At 35.6% G+C, this 21,889-nt stretch overlaps 1 protein-coding gene across 2 annotated transcripts in view; it reads right to left on the bottom strand.

Moving 5' to 3' along the window:
* The window catches only part of CERKL (ceramide kinase like), a 50,920-nt gene that overhangs the window by 8,307 nt on the left and 20,724 nt on the right, over positions 1 to 21,889 (bottom strand). The window contains exons 2-6 of one of the 2 annotated variants that reach the window (XM_033064970.1): positions 21,431 to 21,673; positions 14,431 to 14,562; positions 9,433 to 9,496; positions 6,729 to 6,871; positions 664 to 738 (exon numbers count right to left, since the gene is read on the bottom strand). In XM_033064970.1, coding sequence (XP_032920861.1) covers positions 664 to 738; positions 6,729 to 6,871; positions 9,433 to 9,496; positions 14,431 to 14,562; positions 21,431 to 21,673 — 657 coding nt within the window. Of the gene's footprint in view, positions 1 to 663; positions 739 to 6,728; positions 6,872 to 9,432; positions 9,497 to 10,919; positions 10,984 to 14,430; positions 14,563 to 21,430; positions 21,674 to 21,889 lie in introns of those variants that run through there. The other variant, XM_033064971.1, reaches the window with a different exon arrangement.

The raw sequence follows: 21,889 nt of genomic DNA, 5'->3' as shown, positions 1-21,889 counted from the left end.
CAGGATATATGGGAACTCTTAAATATAGGTTTTAAATGTATTCATGTTTACAGTTACAAAATATAAGCATATGATTCTGTTCATGATAGGATATATACACTTTTTCTTTAATAGATCCTGGGTATCTTCCATTGCATTCAGTGTCTCTGATTTTTAAAGAATGACAGGTGTAGATTTTGCCTGTAAAGAGTTTTGTATTACGACTTGAGAAATAGTGCAAAAGTTCCTCCACTGCAGACTGCAAGACCAAGAGATGCTCAAGAGGGGACTTACTCTTTTTTTCTCTTTTTTTAATTAAAAAAAAAAGTTCTAAAGAAAGACTGAGAGTAAAATTACACTGCCTGACAAAGTATTTGCTATTTCCTGAGACCAAAAAATAAGGTTTGCACTAGCAACCTACTTCTTTTTTTAGCTTAATTACATTTTCACATTCAAAACCCATTTATTGTGCAGACCCAGTGGCAAATGATACAGTTTTTATATGAATAAAGCTATAGAAACTGTTAGGATTTAGAAGAAATGCACCTGGAGCTAAAAGCAGAGTACAATATAGGTTACAGTGACACAGCAAAATGCTATGCCTTTACTGAGCAACTGCTTATGACAAACCTCTACATGCTGCTGTATTATTTATAATCTGGTAATGAATGTAAAAATATTTACCCATAACAATGTGCAAAGTTGCTGTCACTGCATGTTTAATACCATAGAGTGTATGGGCCAAAATATTTGTAGTACCTGTAAAAGTGAACAAAACCTGCTGTAAAAAACATGAGATACAGAATAACAAGAACAAATATACTCAGCATTTTTAATTACTGCATTTTCAAAAAAATAAAGCCTCCCCACAGACTGTCTTGTTAGCAGCAGAAATGCTGAATAGTATGAAATTACAACCTTTAAACTTCCAGAGGTCTATAAAATCTCTGCAAATTCATTCATAAGTGCCATAAAATCAAAGCAGGGGAAGAAACAAGTTTTTCAAAATATTGCCTGTTTTAAAGCTTGTTTGGTTTTAAAAATCATCTCCTTAATAATCACCTCTTATATACCCAAGTGTTGCTCTAAGGAACTGGAAGGCAGATTATAATAATTGTATTATAATAGATTATAATAAGATGTATTTGGGGAATATTTTTAGGTTGGTAAAATAATACCCAGACAGTATAAAATTGTAGCTTTTCCAAGCCAAATGACATTTAACCTAGTCAGAGATAGCTGCTGTGCTTCTTGCAGGCCACATTTTAGATTCTTAGAAGGAATAGTGAATAAAATTAATTACTGCACACCAGCTTCACAGTGACTGAAAAACAGGGAAGGCAGAATGTGACATCTGACAAACAGGTACGTTGCATTCAGTGCACCAAAACCGATCTATCTCACTGATATTTGTCACTGCCTGGACACTGGCAGCCAGTCCTCCTACCAGCCACCAGAGAGAAGAGTAGAGCAGGTTTTGATACAAGGGAGTGAATAAATCAGGTGGCAAATAGAAGAAAAAGTCAAAACCCAGCAATATCGGCACAGAGTGAGTGGAAAATCAGCTGTCAGCTTGTAAAAGAAAGCAGCAGAGCTCTGAAGCCCATGACTGGTGGTGACTGATGTCAAGGCACTTTACCTAGGTAAGAAACATGGAGATACATATGTAAATTTTGCCCTTCTGCTTTAAGGCCTAGGACATAAAACACTGTGTGCCACCTGACTTTTTAATATAAATTTATTTTTTAAATCATGAAGAAGGAGCAGTTCTGTCTCTCCTACATGGGTATAGTATTTAAAAAAATTCAAATTGATTTTTCTCATTTCTGGCATTACTTAACCAAGCAGCAGAGCAAAAGAATTCTCCTCTGGAAAAATAAAGGCCTGCCACCAAACAGGCAGAATGTCTTCATGTCACTGATTAAAGCATGAATAATTCAATAAGTTTAATTAAAAGAGCAAAAATTACAAAATAACAGTTTAAAACCTAACACTCCCATATAAAAATGAGCTCACATATATTTTCAGATTATTTTCTTGTTTGAATTATTTAATAAGCTACAGTAGCAATGGACAATTCTGGAGGGTAAAGTTGCCTTAAGTTTTATTAAGAATTACTTGTCTTTCTAAAGTAGAGGAAAGAAGAAAGGAAAGGGAAAGACTGTCACATGTCAAACAACAGGCACTCAATATTTAAATAAGCACTTTTAAAGCATCATGTACCACATTGAAAAATTTTGCTTATCCCCAAACAAAATTACCACTTTGATGTCATGCAGAATGTAGGAAAAAATACTGAATTTGCAAAGACTGATGAACATAATTACACAGCTCTCAAGGCATCATGCTATCCTTATTCAGGAACATAATTTTGATTTTTTTCAGTAATTTGTCTAAATAAAAAATTGCAATATAACTGGGAATCTCACAGTTCACCTGTTAAGTCCTTAGAGCACCTTAGCCTCTGAGTGTAATTCAGAACTTCATGGAAAGCTGCCATAACATCAGAAAGAAGAGCTCTGAGCTCCTGCTATATGAAGGAAGTGAGGTACATCTTTTAAGATGTACCTTAAAAAACTAAAAAAACCCCTACATTTGACCTAAAAAGCAATTCTTCACAGAATACAAGTATATGTCCAACACTATTTCACGTTGGAAGACTTCAGGGATTTAACTTCCAGATCCAACTAGTTCTGCTTTGCCAGTGAAGGCAGCTAAAGATGTAACACAAAAATACTCAAATATTTCCTTCAATCAGAATTATACATCTCTTACCAACTGTTATGCGTATGTCTCCAAAACAAAGGAAATCACACATACAAGCAGCAAACTGTTACAAGTCAGGCAAATCATGCTTACTTCCTCTATGTCAAAATAGGGCAGTTGCTATTCTAAAAAAAATATATTTCACTTCTCACTGAAGACCAAGTTAATTAAAGAGCACAAGGTAGAACACAGTTTGGAAGATCAAGCTTGGTGTAAGTTTAAGCTGCAATCCTGATTTAAGAGTAATTTATCAATGCAGATGGCAGCAAGATACCAAATGACCACAGCCGAAGTCGGTACCAATCTTCAAACTGACTTTAATGAGACTTAAATCTCATTCCTACTAAACAGGATAGGCACAAGTAATTGCATCCTTCCCTTAAATCTTTGGAGCTCATTAACATTTGCAGAAGTAAACAAGGCAAAATCCCACTTTCAGGATTCTGAGGAAGATAAAACAAGTTCTGTGTTCGAAAACAAAAGTACCACATCCACCCTTCCACAAGGGGAAGAACAAGGCCAAGCACGGTTTTGTGGGAGTAAGCACCATCATATTCTCCAAAAACTCCACTTAATACATGCCTACCAACATTTTTGACCCCAATAACGACTGAAAAATGTGCCTCATTAACTAAGTCCTATACAAGCAGGATGATAGACAAAATAATCCAAACCAAACCAAACTCAAAACATGCAGCCTATAAACAAAGCAGAAACTATAAAAGTTATAGATAAATAATGATACAAGCCTTTCTGATTAAAATGGTGATTCAATAGTTGTTTTAATGCCATTATTCATACTCCCAAGTAATCTCTTTTCCCCTATGCAAGTTCAAGATATTATTTACCAATAACAACTGTTCCCCTGAACACTATCATATTACTTCAGAGACCTAAAGCCTTTGATGCCCATGACTTGCACTGCTCACACATTAGTAAGTCACATTTTTAGTTCTCACGTCAGCTGCTCAATTTAATGTGAAAAGGTTTCTTCCATACAACTCTGGCATCTCTATCATCAGCATTTTTTTTACAGAAACAAAGAAGATTTTATTACTCCAACAATGCAACTCTGTTCAAAATACCAACCAATTTTCCTGACATTACAAACAACTTCCTACCACCCCCTTCCCACCAAAAGTGCAAAAGCATCTCAGTAAGAACAGAGTATCTGCAGGTCATGTAAAGCATGACTGATGAAGGTACCAAACAGAAATTGTAGAGAAAAAAATTGTCCTTGGAAGTGCAGGCACTTCTGCAGTACAATTAACTTAATTAACCAGACGACATGAATATTCATAAGGCTGTTAATGTCTCCCCCATCCAAACAGATAAATGTGATGTAATGACTTCCTAGTCAAGCATAGCTAAAATTCTGATGAAAACTGCATCAACATTTTGGTTCTTTGCCTGAAATATCACAGAAATTAACAGTCCCTCAGTAATATTTTATTTTCTGAATTAATTGGGAATCATGAATTTATTTAAATGAACCACTTCGGACCAAAAGGTTCACAGGCATCAGATATAGATTGTCTCTTGTTCTGTAACAACTGGGTAGCTTTTCTAATGTCCTTCCACAGTTCCCCCTCCCCTTTCTCTGTTTCCCCCCTCCGTACAGTTCCTTAGCAGTAGTTCCCATAGCAACAAACACTCTTGCTAATGGCCAGCAGTACAACTGCAGGCTTCCCCACATCTCATCCATTTGATTTGGACCACAATAAGGCAGCTCAGTAGAGTATTTCAGTAAAAACATACTCCCCTCTGGACCTCTCTCTTCAGGAGGTAAATTGTTTCAAGAGCATCTCCTTCCCATCAAGATGACTGAAAGTTCAAAATGCTCTCTTAAGTACTTATTATAGAGGCGAAAACCAGATTTTAAGCCACCCACATAATACTATCCTGTAATTCAGCTGCTGTTTCTACTTGGTTGGAAAATCCTAACAGTTTTGTGCAATGGATTTCTGGTGAGGAAAAAAAACTTAACTGACCAGAGTTGCATCCTCATGAGAACAAGTATCATACTTACCTGTTTCCTAACTGATTACCCCATGGAATATCAAGAAGATGGAAATCAAACAAACAACAGATTATTTTTAGGAACCTATTAGGAGTCTCTCCCAGTATCATTTTATAAACTGTTCTGATCCTCTTTTACAAAATCTACGCCATCCTGTGTAAGAAACCATAAGGAATTCTTTTGGGTGTAGAGTCCTTTCTGACCATGACATATTTCTCACACTGAGGAGAGTAAGCACTGATGATGAGGCACTGTGACCTACCCACAACATGGAGTAGCACAATCATGCTGGAGAGATTCTGTCTCAGCACCATCGAGTGACTGAGCTGCTAAGTGATGGCTCAATTTCTGTACTCAAATTCATTACCATCATGTCTTTGAGATTGCTGGCTCTTTTACCATGGACTTTTTAACCGGAGAAAAAGCTAATGTAATCTTGCTCCTTTACAAGCAACTAATGCTCCTTTTATATGTGCAAACCAAATCAAAGCATTTAAAAATCTGCTTGCTCAGTTCAAAGTGACATGCTCTTTTTTTTTGTAGAAAACTAATAGTGATTTGCTGTTTTACTGGCTGTAGGAGTTTTTTCCTTACCAGTTAAAAACATCTGAGAAGCTATGTGAAGTAGTCATAGCAAACATTCACACCAGAGAGTAGTGTTCATGCAAAAATATCTCTCTTCTTTTCAAGAAAAGTGATTCATATACTCGTCCAAAATCAATACTGACTGTAGTGATTTGTGCTGGTTTTGGCTGGGGTAGTTAACTTTCACAATGGCTAATATGAGGCTGTGTTTAGGATTTGTGCTGAACACTGGGTTGATAACACAGAGATGTTTTTATTATTGCTGAGCAGAGCTTACACAGAGCCAAGGCCATTTCTTCTTTTTGTACTGCCATGCTGGTGAGGCAAATGGGGGAGCGTGGGAGGGTGGGAGGAGACACAGCCAGGACAGGGGAGCCCAAGTGACCAAAGGGATATTCCAGAACATATGACACCATGCTCAGGGTGGGACATTTCAAGTGATGGTTTTGTGTTCCCAAGCCACTGTTATATGTGATGGGGGCCCTGCTCTCCTGGAGGTGGTGGAACACCTGCCTGCCCATGGGAAGCAGGGAATTAATTCCTTGTTTTGCATTGCTGGTGCACACAGCATTTAGGTTTTTATGAAACTCTCCTTAACTCAGGAGTTTTCCAGCACTTACCCTGCTGATTCTGCCCCCAGTCCCACTGGTGGGGCAGTGAGTGAAGAGCAGTGTGGAGCTGAGCTACTGGCTGGGGTTAAACCACAACAGCTCTTGCTAAAGCCTTCCTGCTGGGCAAAGCTACACTCCAAGGAGGGCCAATACAGAAACGGAGGAGAAGGGACACACAAACCCCCAGCACAAACAAAAAACCACACCACAAGGTACAAGTTAATAAAAGAGCAAGATGACTATTTAAGAGTGAGATTTTCATGCCTGTAAAACTGAAGTAGAGAGAAAGCAGAGGTTTTTTGTGTACAGTTTTTTAAAATGTAATTCACACAACTTATTTCTGAGACATCATTTTAAAATAGACCCTAAGCATGAACCCAACTGAGAATTCTGCCAAGTAAACTGGAGATGCAAGAAAGGAAAATCTAGGAAACAAAGTTTCCATTTAGTATAATTTCTGTCAGGAAATAAGGGTGAAATTTGATCTTGTATGGATCAGCTGAAAATTACTTTAGTTTTATTTTTTCTCAGCTTCTTCCTTCAGGCAAAGAGCTCATCTGTGCCATTACTATAAATTATCATTACAATTTAAAAGCAAGCCATTTGTAATCAATACAAATCACTAATCTAGACATTTATTCAATAGCTCCCTTACACAACTGAAGTTTTAGCATTAACAACTGCCTTTAGTAGCCAAAACTGTACAACATGCCAGGGGGACTTAAAACAGATGACTAACAAAATGTAACAGTACCTTTCATTCTCACCTGCTGGTATTACTCCAAGAGGAATGGGTGCTCTGACAGGCTTGGATACATAGTCTGTGTCTTTTCCAGCATCTATCTGGGCTCTGAGTAGCAGCCCATGAGCAACTTCACTGACAGATCCATCTCCACCAACACAAACCACCCTGTTACAAAACAAAAATGCCAAACAGTTCAAAACAAACTCTTTCATAGCTGAACAAACAGGTGGAAGGCAGCTGCCCCACACCATATACATAATGATATTTCAAAAAAACACTGTTTCTTTAACAACAAGCTTGGGTTTCACTGTCAGATGAGTAAGTGTTACGTGAATGCTCCTTAAGCATTCTTATTTCTGCTTTCTGTCTGAGTAGGAGTAAATACACTTAAAAACTTATGAAGTTTTTCTTACCTTAGCACACATCATGCACATAAACTGATCAGATGGAAGAACCAAACACATTTAAGTGCCTCAGTGGAAAAGCTCTTTACCTCTTCAATGCTGACCCATACAAACATTCCAATGCCTTCTAATTGCCCTTATAATAATAACTCACCAAAGATTACAATAAAATAAAAAAACACTTGGAAACAGCTATTCTCATACACTATGCAGGCAGTTGAGGGATTTAGCAAAGTATAAAATCCTAGTGCCAGCAATCCTTTGCACAAAGGTACTTAATCACTGCTTCTGGAGCACATAATTAAACTCCCACCTGCTGTGGCTATAGAGAGGAATGCATTTGTCTGTAAAAGCTCTATTACAGCAAACCTTTTTTTTTCCTTGTTTTTGTTTATTTCCGTACATATTATAGTGATTCTCCAAATTAGTAAACATACCTTAATGATAAGAATAGTAATAATATATTCCAAGTATTTATGACAGAAGCGCTGTATTTACTTTGGGAGGAATTCACCTAATTATATTCTTTTCATATATCTGTATGAATGCAGTTGTGAAACTGTGTCCAATCATTTAATCAGGTAAAACTGGTCAGATCTTTAAAAGAAAAACTCCATTATGTTATTAATGTTATATAATGTTTAAATTCAATTACCTCATCTCCTTTAATATTTTTCTTCAGTTCCTATTATTATGTTCAAGCTAATTTTTAATCTCCGATTTTTAGGAATGTTTCCTCTATCTAGCTAAACACTGCCACATTAAATAAAAAATAAAGTTTGAAGAATAGAATATAGCACATTTTCTTCCTCATTGCAATCAGGAGTCATCGTCTTTCTTTTGACTCATTTTTTGTTTATTCCCAGGTTTAAAATTCTCTGTCACAGTAGCAAAACCAGTTAATCTTTGAAGTCTGAAAAACTGTATACCCAGAAGGACTTGTGTGGATTGTCTTCTGAAAGCAGATATATTTTTCTCTGATTTTAGAGTGCTGTGTAGATTAAGTCAAAGGAATAACATGAAAATGCTGCTAATTTTGATTTATTTTACTTTAGCATTAATCATCAAGAGTTGCCTTTTTGGCTGGAAATAGAGATACCATCAGGCACCTGGGATTGCCATGCTAATCAGTGAGAACCTGGTGTGCATAAGGAGTAGAAAGTCTTGAGCAAAAAAATTTTACTTAGACCTTGAAGAAGGCTTCTGAGAGAAAGAAACACCTATTCCACAATCAGGTGCAACTTTCTTAACCAACTATTCACTAAGGACTGACTAACCCAGGCTACTCTAAAGATCCTTCATACTTTAGGCTCCTGATTAGGAAGAAGTATTTGCATGGGCATTGTCTATTTTTGCCTCTGTACAAATAGGAAAAACCAGCTGAGATAGCAGCATCACAAATGCAGTCTCTCTATTTGTCACCAAAGCTCAGCCACAAGTCAGGGGAAAAAGTCAAATTGACAAAGTGCATCAATTTTCAGTGTCCCTAAAAAAAAAGTGGATAGCAAAAAAGGTAGAGTGTACAAGACATCTGCCCGTGGTATTTCAAAATGGAATGGTAAGTGTGGATACCAAAGAAATTATAAATACAAACAGCTTTGACAAAGAATTAACACATAGGAGTGCTGCTTTCAGAAAGCACTGAGATATAAACTTCCAGTTTACTGCTGCAAATCATAAGCTTCAGTTTAGTTCATACGCTGTTAACATGGAAGGAACCATAAGTCTCCAAGAGGGAAAATCAAGCCCAGAAATTGCATGTTGCTATATGTTTACATACTGCAATAAATAAAAATACCACGTTGTCTTGCCATTTCTACATTTTTGTGTCTCCAAAAAAAAATTGGACAGCAAAAAAGGTAGAGTACTTCAGATATATGCCTATGGCCTTTCACAAGAATTATATCCTTTCAGCTAAGATCTGGCTACTGGAGAAAGCCTTACAGAGGAAGTTCTCAGCATCTACCCAAAAATCAAACAATTCAAATATGATTCAATGTAGAAGATATTTGTGAAAAAAAAATACAATCCAGGCTTTTTCTTCTTTATCTCTGTATTCTTACAAATACAGAGACTGAAACTCTCATGAAGCATAGTTTAGAAAGTTTTATGTTTATTTATGGTTATTTATGAATCTAAGATACATTTCTATTGTCAGTAATTAATAAATACCAAAGTATTTAATGAGAACTGAATTTCCCAGGTTTCATATATATGAGAAACAGTGTCACTCATTAAATACTAACATAATTTTAATTGAAATACAAATAAAAAATAACATGATGAGGTTTAACTAAAATTCATAGTCACTAACCAACTTACCCATCAAATGCCTGCAGTTCACATTCTTTAAGTACTGAGAGAGCATGTCCTTCATATTCAGTGACTGTGGAAAACATCAATTATCAGCAGATTAGATAATTTTAAATTATTTTGTCCAACCAACATCAGGAACAGAGAGTAATTCAATTCAGATTATTTTTTTAAGTCATCAATGCATTAAAAGTACGAGAAGTTATATTATGCAGTTATGCTAGCTAAAAGGCCAAACATTAAATTTCAGCTGCTATCAGATATATGGCTACTTCATGCATTTAAATTCAGATAATTCAAGAAGATGTTTGTTGCATCAAAATTGCAAGTTTTAGCACTGACACAGTTGGTAAACTTCAGAAAAATAAGCATATCCTCAGTTAAGATTGAATTACTTCAGTATCAATCAAATTTAATTGCCTTTGTGTTAGGATATGCAAATTGCTAAATCAAAAATAAGAGGAGTTAAACACAGAAGTATGAAATCAAGCCAAATACCAGCGACAACAGCATATAACACACAGAGGAAGGTGGCACAAGTATACACCAGAGTTCATAGCCTCTGGAGGAAATGAATCTGTCACTCCACATTGATGTCTCTGTGTTTGCTGATACCCTATATAGTACAGTAAATGCCAGTGAAGACAGGATAAACTGGCATACTACAGATGGCACGAAGCATCATAACTACATTTAGCATTTTCTAGGGCAGCTTTGCCAGAAGAGACAGCCCAGCTGCAGCCACCCATCAAAGATTTTTGCTGACTGACATGACACTTGCAGATGGATTTTTTGTGTAAGAATGTGCATCATTATATGCAAAATTACATTAATCTTTCATGCTTGTCTGTCCCTGGTGCTCACATAGTTCAAGGCTTTTCTCCAGTGTTCCTAAACACTGCTAAAATTATTAGTCTTGGTGTCTAAAACAATCATTCCATAGCTGTACCTGTTCCAACAGTATTTCTACAGACTATTCAAAGGCTGCTTACAAGAACTGAAAACTCCCCTATCTCTTCCTATTTATATAAACACACAAGTGTGTGTAGCAATAGTGAGTGTCTATATCTTTCCTCCTAAAAAATAAGGAAAACAAAATCAAAACTGAAGTGATACAATTTTTACACTTCACACTAAAAAACTGTTTATATTGTCAATAACTTCAAAATCCCTCAATCATTACCAACAAAGTTCTAGTGCTCAGTGTTTTGAAAATTCTTCATTAAAAAACTAGAGTTGTTTTGATTATATGGGAGGCAGAGGTTTATCATTTTGCTGCAGAAACACCTATTACTATAATAACTTTTGGGAATTATTTCCAGAATTTACTTCCATGCAGGGCCTCTCTGGAATATCAAGGCACATTATTTAAGCTGCCATATTCAGCTTTGCATTACCAATGGGAACAATGCTTTTATCAATATCTTAGGCTGTGTGAAAAGTGACCAATAACAGTACGCATCATGCAAAAATGCAGAAAGGTTCAAATATCTTACCCTTGCTTAGCTGTGAAAGAAACTCTTCCCATGAAAACATAGAGTTGGTTACCAGGTTACATGCCTTTTTAAATGAACATGATGACATTTAGAAAGTTATGAGTACATTCTAATTAAAATGGAACAGTAAATAAGATTTATTTCGTAACAGAAAACATGCTCAGTGCTATCCTAATGTAAGTTACGCTTACTGTTACTGAATTAATTCACTCAAAGAACAAGGACATGAAAATAAAGAGGGCTCATGTCTACAGAGAAATCAATAAAGGCAGTAAAAATGAATAATGTTAGCCAGATTGAGAGCAGATCCATCCTCTTTGCATCTAATAGCTGAAGTTTGGAAATTATGTAGAACTGCTTAAGGCAGTTTCTTGGGGAATTCCAAGAAATTCAAAATTTGATGAGAGAATGACAGAGGATCTATTTTGACACATCATGACAAAAAGACAGTGGAAAAAAAGAGGTTTTTAGGAAAACATGTGAGAACATATAGAGAATCATTCAAGTAGAAAAAAAAACCTAGAAAAATCCAACAGACATAAGACCATGTCTAAAAAGTTTTCTGCAGGCTTGACGTCCTCCAGAGAGGCATGTATAAATCATTCTGATAGCTGGAAAAAAAGCTAAGTGTTTGAATATTTGGCACTGGTCCAATTCAGGGGGGAAAACAAACAAACAAAACCCTACTCAATATATGTTGGCAATAGGAAGAAAGCCTCTTTCATTGTTCAAGAAGAATCCAGATCTCACATTTGTCTAAATTATTATCACAAAAAATATTATTTAATTATTTTTTGACCATTTCTAATGCGTAATTTAGAAAGATTTTCTTTTGCAATAATGTTTTGTTCTTAAGTGACAGATAACATCCTTCTGAAGAAAGGACACCAAAGGTGCACCTCATTTGAACAGAGTCCCACATATTCCAAAACCCCTTTCACACCCTCTTCACATTGCAAACAAGAACCAAGGGCTTGGCCTCTACACATAGAAAAAGCAATATACAATTAGCTCAGCACTTCAAACAGGGGATGCTTTCATGTGACACTTGTGCCATACTGGTACTCATGTCACAAACTAAAATCAGTGGGACTGTAACTGGTAATGATAATTGTTTTTTTCCATCCAGTATTAACACCAGTTATACATTGGTATTTACCAACATACGGTAAATGGTAAGCTCCAACCATTGCTATTTGTCCAATTCTCAAACATTCCTTCCTTTTGTGATTCTGCCTTAGAAATAGGAGCTTGGGAAGGTTGTTATTTTTTGCCCTAAAGTCCAGGTTGTAAGTGTGCATAAATGGAAGCAAAAGAGTCAAAACTAGGAAGAGAAGTGAGACAAGCTAGGATTCTTTCAGGGTTTCCTTTATTTATTTTTCTTTAAATATGTATAAGATTTTGCAAGATACTAATGTATTTCTAAAATACCAGCTCCAATTATCACAATTTGCCAGTACTTGCAGGTATCTCAACAGTGGAGTGAGCTTTTGTAGAACTAAATTTTTGGAAGAGTCACTGTTCTTATCCTAGCAGTCATATCCCAGCTGCAGCACAAAAAATTGCCCAACTCCTAAGAGAGCCCAGATTTTGAACTATTGTTTCACCCTAGTTACAGTTAAAAGTACTGCTTCAGTTTAAATTTGCTAACTCACACTTTCTAGAGCTCTAAGCACTTCAGAGATTTGCTTACTGCATGTGACAAAAATAACCCAAAACCCCAGCAGAACACAATCCACTCCGTAATAGCTTTATTTATTTTTACTAAAATTATTAAATGGCACATATAAATGGTACACAACGCCATTTGGCGGGGGGGGGGGGAGGAAGCCTCAACAAAATTTAAAAATAATTAGAAAAACTAAATATAACTTTAGTACTCAGTTATTTACATACATCTCTTTAGATTGTTATATGGTTTTGGGCAGAAAGGAATATTTCCACTCCAAACTTTTAAACACAGAAGTTTATTCCAAGGGAAGCTACAATGAAGAATAAGATCTGGAAAGCCTGATCAGAGATGAAGCAACCAATGTACAAGACTGGCTGAGGAGAGCTCTGTCTTTCAGCACTCCAATGTCAACCTTTGATGTTATGAAGTGGTTCTAGTAACCTGCAATTTTTTTATTTTATATGCACTAGAAGGCACTTCAGAGGTTCAAATTTGCTATAAAATTTTTGCACGGATTAAATTTTAACTTCGCATTCAATGAATTTTAAATATATGAGGCAAAGTCTGTAAATGCAAACTATCTTCAGTGCAAAAATTGTACAAAAGCCTTCACAATTTCAGTACCTAATCCACCTTTGTACACCACCAGTTGTGTAAATACTGGCCATGTTCCTAAACACCAGGAACAGCAAGATGCACACTCCAGCTTCACAGAATCCAGAACAATTATGGGAGGAAAAAGCCCAGTTCAATTTACTTGAAATAATTTTATCAGAAAAGGGCTCCAGTGGACAGGACTTTTACTCAGCACCCACCACCACACTTTTTTTTTTTAAACATAATTCTTAATTATTTAGTTCTCCACTAGCATTGAAAACTGCAATGTAGTTTTCTCATTTTGCCTGTAGGAGGAGTGTTAGGCAGCTAATAAGCACAGTAGTATTTCAAATTGCCAGAATAAACCTGGCTAAAGGATAGGCCATTAAACATTTTTCTGGCTTATCTCAGAAATTTCTTATAAAAATTTCAAATAATTAAAAAATCAACTTAGAGCCAGTTTTATCCCACTAGCGAAAATGTTTTTGAAGCCTCTACAAATTGTATTCACAGCTTGTATTATATTTTTTTTTAATTGTGACCAAACAAGGCTAAGTTCGATTTCTAATATGACAGCATTATAATTCTGTTCACATTATCAATCCATGCTTTCCAGGTGGAAAAATATGTCTGTGAGAATCAAAATTTATATAAAACCCCTGACCTTCCCTCTTAGTTGAAGGTAGTTAAGAAATTATTGCTACAGAATTGTAATACAGAAAATCTTCTTCACATTTCTTCTAATGAGTCTTTAATCTTCAATTGACTTTAATTTGTGGGCTAAATAGTTAAAAAAAATACATGGATACAGGGAAGAAAATTAGCAAGAGAATTTTCATCTACTGTTATTGCATTAGTATATTCTTATGGCTAAATCAGATTTTATCAGAATAATTTTTGGCCTGCAACCTGAACTAGTTGTCATTTCAAAAGAAATTTAAGGAAAAAGAGGAGACCTCTCATAATTTGTTTAAGCTGAGACTGACAATTTTTCAAGTCAATTACAACAGATATAGGAAAGATTACTGGTATTGATTGCTATAGGTGAAAAATACTGAATCAATAACAGAATTACTAAAGCACTTCTTGACCAATTAAAAATATATTGTGTTTTATTAACTAGAGTTCCAAATGCAGTACTTGCAGTCAAAGGCAACAAGGATAAGCAGTAAATTTAAATTGTCTCTCATGCTTAACTATTAGTTTCACAAAGGATTAAGCTGTGCTTCTGAAGCAACTTACCTGTGACATCAGTTTTTATGTCAGCAAGTTTAAAAAGAGGTGCAACTTTTTCATAATAAATGTGAGTGGCTTCTCTTTTGTGGCTGCTTGGATTAACAAACACTTTTAAGGATTTAGGTCTGTTTTGAAAGCCTAAAAGACAATAAAACATTTAAGATTACACACAACCTGACTGTTTTTACAGTTTAAATGGTATTTTAATATCAGAACCATTACAATTCTTTGACAGGATAAGTAAATTACAGTCTAAAAAAAGTCTTAATTTCTTCTTGCATGTGCACTACTTATCTTTAAATTACAGTATTGATTAATTTTTGTGTAAAGCTAATAAATAATTGTAGGAACCAGAAATAAATTGCATATGTCACAGCCTAGTTAAACTCTGATTCAGGAGCAGGGTGAGTGTGAACTTTGGGCACAAAAAAAGAAAAGAAACTCAAACATAAAAATGTGTCCTTGTGGGAGCTTAATACGACTCACTCCCAACAGGCACAGGAAAGTAACATCCAGCAAAACTGACACCACAACCCAACACTTTTCTCTTCTGAGAGTGCAAATCAAACAGTCCAAAGGAAATTTCTTCATTGTGAAAGAGGTCCAAAAATATAAAGAAATAAAAAATTGGCAGTATCATTTAGAAATCTGAGAATTATTGTTCATTCAGGTCTTTGGAGTAATAAACTCCAAGGAAATAACACTGAGAAATACTGCTATGCAAAGCTGAACCTCATCTTGTACATTGATCCCATGAAGCAATTTTATTATTTGAAACATGGCATTTTGTTGAAGAGTAAATAACTCATACTAAACAAATAACATTACTTCTCAAATTCCCTTTTCTAGAATTCCTACAATTTTCATGGTTCAGTGAGGCTGCTTTGAATCAAGAAGCAAGCAGTAGTGTGCACTACTGGTCTTCTTTTGGTGTTTATTTAAAATACTTGATTCAAACAATCCCAAATTTTGTTTTGGTATCAGAATAGACTACCACCTTCTTAGCCAAATAAAAGCTCGAATATCTGGGAAGTGCACTGCTTTCAACATTCAAGGACAAAATTAGTAGTAGCCCACAACTCCAAAAGGAGCCAAGAATGAAAGCACATTTTCCTGCCCCAAGAATACTACTTCAATTTTTATAGCCACACCTTCAGAGTGTTAGCAGGGACTTCCTGCAGCTCGTTCCACTTACTCTACCTCAACAACTGAACAGGAACAATTAGTCAAAGAAATTATAGCTAAATACTATTCCAGCATTAAGGAAGAAGGTATTCCTTAAGATTAAAACATAATTATAAAAGTCACAGAGATAATTTTTTCATTGATTTAAACACATCAAAGAATCTTCAAAAGAAAACTAGCTTTTATCCAGTTTGTGTCAGAAAATTTAGAGAATTTCTTAAAGATTCTGAAGGAAATTATTGGATCAGTTTGCTGTTATAGCCTCAAAATTATAAACAAAAACCCCCATATAACCATATTTATGTCAAAATGTTATGCAGAGTGCCAAGTCATTGCACAGCAAATTAATCCTGGAGAATCCTGAATGCCTTCAGTAACAAGCACCTATGTTCAAAAGCATCTCTTTCAAAAAGGAGAAAAAAGAAAATAGGGAACTTGGTGAGGACTGTGGATGTGGATTTCAGCCTCAAGGACAAAATCTACTGAGATGCTTTCCTCAAGCATCTCCTGTGGGAGTAACAGGCCACCAAGGCAGGCTGCCTGCAGCTGCAAAGACAGAGAGGCAATGGACACAAGTGGCACAAGGAATATTCCAGTGTGAAATAAAGAAAAAATACCCTTCTCAATGAGGGCAGTTACGCCATGGATGACATGGTCTGTCCTTAGAGATTTTCACAACTCATCTGGACACGGCTCTTAGCAACCTGATCTTTATTAGAAGCTCACCTGCCCTGAGCAGGAAGCTAGAACAGATAATCTCCAGAGGTCCATTCCAACCTAAATTCTTCTTGATTCTCTGGAAACAGAAAGAAGCACTGCAGGCATGTCCTGCATTGGAATTTCTTATTACAGGAATTACAACACAAACAAGGAACACTAAACAAAAGTTCCCACAGACTATTAATACATATATATAATTATCATAAAGACATTATAATAATGTCTTGATTGACACCTACTAACCGGTATTGTTGCAGTCTTTCAAGAGTTACAAAAATATTAAGACTAAAAAATAATCTCTATGACTTAATCATTTGCCTAAAGCATGAGTAAAAATCAAATGGAAAACTTAAAAGAATAAGGACTTCTGCTTCAAGAGAGACAAGATTTAACCAAATTCATAAATGTATTGTCATGTTTCTTATCTTATTTACAAGAAACTGTGATCAGCTGGTCCTCCTAATACTCAACTCCCCCACCAACAAACAGAGCTAAAAAATTGTAAAAACTGACTTTGGTCATGGATATCTGAGTATACCTTAAAAATTATAACAAACATGCCAAAAACACACCCCCAAACATAAAAATATAAGAATACAATACACAAAGCAGGGGGAAAGAATAGGACAGTACAGTTTGCAGAAGTAGAGAAAGCAAGCAGATGAAGTGTCAAAAATTCTGTTACCCAGACAGTGCGAGTTCCAGGTCTACAAAACAGACATCAGGAAAAAACTGAAGGGATAAAAGCAAACATCACTATCTCACTCCAATGCTTCTGCATATGAGATATAAAAATTTAACCCTAGGTGGCAATATAAAGTTTAAAAAGAAATCCTATATAGGCAAAAGAAAATAGATTTTTCAGTTGGGGGTGGGGGTGCGGAATCTTAGATTTTTGAGGAAACTCTTGGATTTAATTTTTTAAGAAAAAATAATTCATTCAACCAGAAACACTATTTATGATCATGTATATTGGGCTATGACTGAAAAGTGTATCAGTTAATACATAAATCCTAGCAAGATATTCAAGAACCAAATTAAGTCATAGTATGATAGTATTAAAATACTCTCTTTATGAATATTTGAATATCAATTTACTTTTTTAGAGAGAGAAAACATTTCATTGATGGAGATACTTTTCACAAACAAGGCATTTGAGCAGAGATGGTATGCTACTGAAGTGGTTTTGTTTGTGCCAAATAATTGCCAACTGACATGAAAGGATGATTATGACAAAAGTTATTACTTTATCATTCCTGGTGTGCACTGGACACATTAGAACACACCAAACAACTGAATTTAATGAAAGCATATCCTCTAACAGCCAAAGATTAAACTTGCACACAATATTATTATGAAGTTTCTTTAAAGTGTTTTTTAAATAATAATCTTTTAATTGTCTTTAAACAACCTGTATATGAATGAATCAATGTCATTGACTACTGTGTGCAACTGATCCCAGTCTGGCAGCCTTTTGGGGCTCTCCTAACTGGTATTCTGTCATTGTTTTCTGTGGCTGCTCCATTTGAAACGAGCCAGCAGCCTAAAGCAGGAAGGCCAACTGTTCCCCTAGTACTAACAAATGTGCTAATATGCACTAGTTTAAACTTGATCTATCAAGTGAATCAGTGAACCATGAAGGGTGGTGGGTCAATCAGGGTGTTCAGAAAACAAAGGCTCCTGGGGCAGCAGAGACGCTGTGCTCAGACATACATCTGTGCTGCTTTCAGGCCCCGGCCTCAGGAAAATGGGTTTATGTTACAAAAGTTAAGAGCCTGGAATCATGTCATTACCACCTACATTTATAAATACTTTCTACAACATTAGGAATATTATACATGAGAAGAACCAACAATATGAGGCAGAGTTGATAATGTAACTATGGAGACACCACTGTTAATATTAACCAACCTAAGTTAATGTTTAACATTAATGGTTTAATTAAAACTTCATGCATGAAGTTTCTGGCTTTCATATCAAAACCCTGTGTGACAGATAGTATGGAACAATAGATTTAAAAAATGCACTTTGTGGGTTTTTTTGCTACTTTATCATTTATTCTAAACCACATTTACTGTTTTTTGTTAGTTTATAGAATTTTTAAGTAAAGTTTTTCCAAATCAGTTGTTAGTATTATCTTGTTAAAAAAATTAAAGGATGAGCATTGACAACTGTACACTTTCTCTCATTTTTGAGCCTGTCTCAATCCTTTAAGAACACCTGTGTATTTGCATGTGCACAGGATTTTAGATAAAACAGTGAATTCTACTGACACAGTCAGTGCTCCACAGGCCATGCCCATAAATCCTGTACCAAAAGATGTGATGTACAAATGGAAATAACTGACAGTGGGATGCGCACCAGTGCTGACACGAGATAACAGCACACTAGACCCTGTCTGAGCTGCCTTTTGGGGCCTTCCAGGAGCCAAACCAGAGCCAAGGCTCCAGAGGTGCATGAAGATGGCAGTGGTTATCTTACAGCAGTTTAACAAACATGTGATGCACAGATCACATTTCAGGAACACCCTATCAGTGAGGAAGCTCTTCATATCTAGTTGGCATGCACTGGAAAGCAGGCAGAAAATAAGGACTTACTTGAATATGGGAGGATGGAGGTACATATATTGTGTTACCCTGTCACACACATACAGAAAGAACCATAACAGCAGTCACTGTAACTAAATTCTAAACACTTATATCTCTGTGTGCTCACTTACATGATAACAGGCTTCATAAAAAATTATAGCCCAGTTAAACTTTAAATTGAAGTACTCTGAACATAAAGTCAGAGCAACAGAGAACCCTCACTGTGAAGATAATGAAAATGAACAGGGAAAAACCATGTATGAAACATTCATGTCAGACACAGATCACACTGTAAAAAGGAAACTGTGTACATGAAACTTCTGAAAAAAATAAATCTTCATTAGAAACCCCCATTTGGCTCATATTATCACTGATAAATTTGCTATTCTTGTTCCTTAATTAATGTATATGCAAAAAAAAAGTAAAAACTTGTAAAAAGGTAAACAAATAGAAATTGCATTTATCTGCAGAGGAAACACACCTGACAGTAACTCCCATTTGTCATAATGTCCAAATATTATTGACCAAATACACACATATATATGTATATATGTTCTATTTTGATAAATCACCTGCTTTTGATCCAGCCTAGAAACAATTAAAAAAATCCTTCAAGTAAATAACACAGAAGTTAATGAAAAATTACTTTGTGATCAGACAGAGTGGGGGAGGAGGGAGGGCAGGGAAGTAACTTTTACTATTTCAGAAGGATAAAACCAGAAGCAATTTGAGTTCATTAACAACAATGACTCCAGCCCTACTACAAAAAAAGAAAAAGGCTGCAGCAAAAATTATGAAAATCCATTACAATTTCACACAGAAATATCAGCCATGGAGAAACCAACAGATCTCAACTGCACTGTATACTTTTATTTCAGACTAAGAGGAACATACACACTAGCAACTGGTATGATGAGGATTTAATTTGGTTATTTTTGTCTCTCTGAGTTCTGTTTATTCCTGAAGTAGAAGGCAAGGAGAAAAAAATGTACTGATCAGAGATCCAAAACATATCTGTACAAGGTCTGAGCTTCTGGAAAAAGACTGAAGCAAGAACTTGAAACAGCATTGGACAGAACACTCTTTTTTTTTCAGGTTCAGGTGGCTTCCAATTACAAAGCTATAAAACAGAGACTGCACCTCGAGGTCAAGGCAACCTGAGCTAGAGATACTGCAGCTTTTTTTTCTGTGAACATATGGTATCACCGCTCCTGATAGATGGGGAGTAATCTAGGAACAAAACAGACATTTGCTCCTTATGCAAATGTCCTTGCCTTTATGGATAGCTGGAGATCTACAGGAATCCTGGCACTCCTGCAGATTGAGATATTTCATGATAAAGTCTTTCAAAAGCGGAAAAGGAAAGGCAGTTTTTAATACACGTTTTCATTGGGAAAATCCAAAGCATATTGTAAACAAAGCAAGGATGCATCATCAATAACTCCTGCTGTTTCTTTAATAACTGCTTGTGAAACTCTAGCAGAAGTCCACCACAAATTCTCGTTCAAAGTTTTGTTACAAACACCACAGGTGTACAGGATTTGAATTCTGTAATCTGTTTTAACAATTCAGCTGGAGTTCCAATAGGGTGTCACAAGATAGACCGCCTTTTCTTCTGTAATAAAAAAATCATTTCCTACAATCTGTAAACAGACACACCTTTTGGAGTTAAATCAGAGTTTGGTATTGGGGAAGGGATATTGTTTTGGTTATTTAAATCAAAAATGTGCTACATTCTATGCCTTTCAAATATAAACTACAGTGAAAGGCTTGGATTTCTTGTGGTGCTTTATTCCCTATATGGTGAATATTTTTTTCTTAATTTTGATAGAGCTTCCATAAAATAAAAAATAAAAAAACCCCAAACAAATCTGCAACTGGTTAAACAAAGCACCCTGAAAGTGGCATGAGCCTAAGCAAACACAGAAAGATATTTTTAAAGTAAAGAATAGCATCCCATCACTATTGTCAATAATTTTTTGTATCAAATTATGCAACAGGAGTCCTACAGAACCTTAAGAGCACTGCCACCTGTGAATTTATGAAGATGAGGAGTCTCTCCCATTAGTCTCCTAAAGAATATGGAGCTCTCAAGTCAGATTTCCTAAATCATCACCAGAAAGTTTCTGAAGAGCTTCCAGAAGTGCAACTACTGTAGTACCATCAAGTGTGATGCAATTTCAAGTAAAAATATCAACAAAATATGTTATTTCTTTCAGAAACGGATTTCCCAGAAGACTCTCCAGTCAGAATAAAGAAAACCATTTCTTTTCAGTAGCTTCCAAAACTCTTCCTAAAATAACATCAATTTGTTTCATTTTTACAGATGCACTAGTCAATTATTGTCACTTTATTTACGCTTGACCATGTATTACTCCAACACTAAACATTTGCCAGAAATAAGATTCATATCTGTGTTTAAAATTCCACAGGCAGGATGTTTCTAAGCTTCACTCAGTCTCATGTATTGCCAATAGAAACAAATATGACATCAACCTCAATTAAATGCTTACCATTCAGAATTTCCTTCAGATGTCTAAACCAGGACTGACAATGATCTTCACTTAAGTTATTTAAATGGACAGCACAGTCTGTAAGCTTATTCTCTTCTTTATTCAAGCATTTAAAAATTGTGATACCCAACAAAGTACCACCTTTTTTCTGCCCTGCAAAACGACGACGTTTCAATTTTACTGAAAATACATCTTTCATTTCAATAATCTCCTCTTGAGCCTGTAAAGCCACACTGGAATCACCTGTAAGGGGAAAAAAATAAAAAAAAAAGCATTACTAATGTGATTGGGAGTAACAACTGAAAGTATTGTTAGGGCTTCATCTCTAGGTTCACTTCTTGCATCTGTTCATGCTTGCATTGAAACTTATGGCATATCATTTCCCTCAATCATTGGTCTTTTCTTTTACCAACTTTGTTATGCATCCAGCTGTACAAACAAAACAATTTCAAAGAGGTT

Source organism: Catharus ustulatus, chromosome 7 (genome assembly GCF_009819885.2).
Source record: "Catharus ustulatus isolate bCatUst1 chromosome 7, bCatUst1.pri.v2, whole genome shotgun sequence".
Lineage (NCBI taxonomy): Eukaryota > Metazoa > Chordata > Aves > Passeriformes > Turdidae > Catharus > Catharus ustulatus.
The sequence above is the reverse complement of the archived record's forward strand: the minus strand, read 5'-3'. Positions and strand labels throughout refer to the sequence as shown.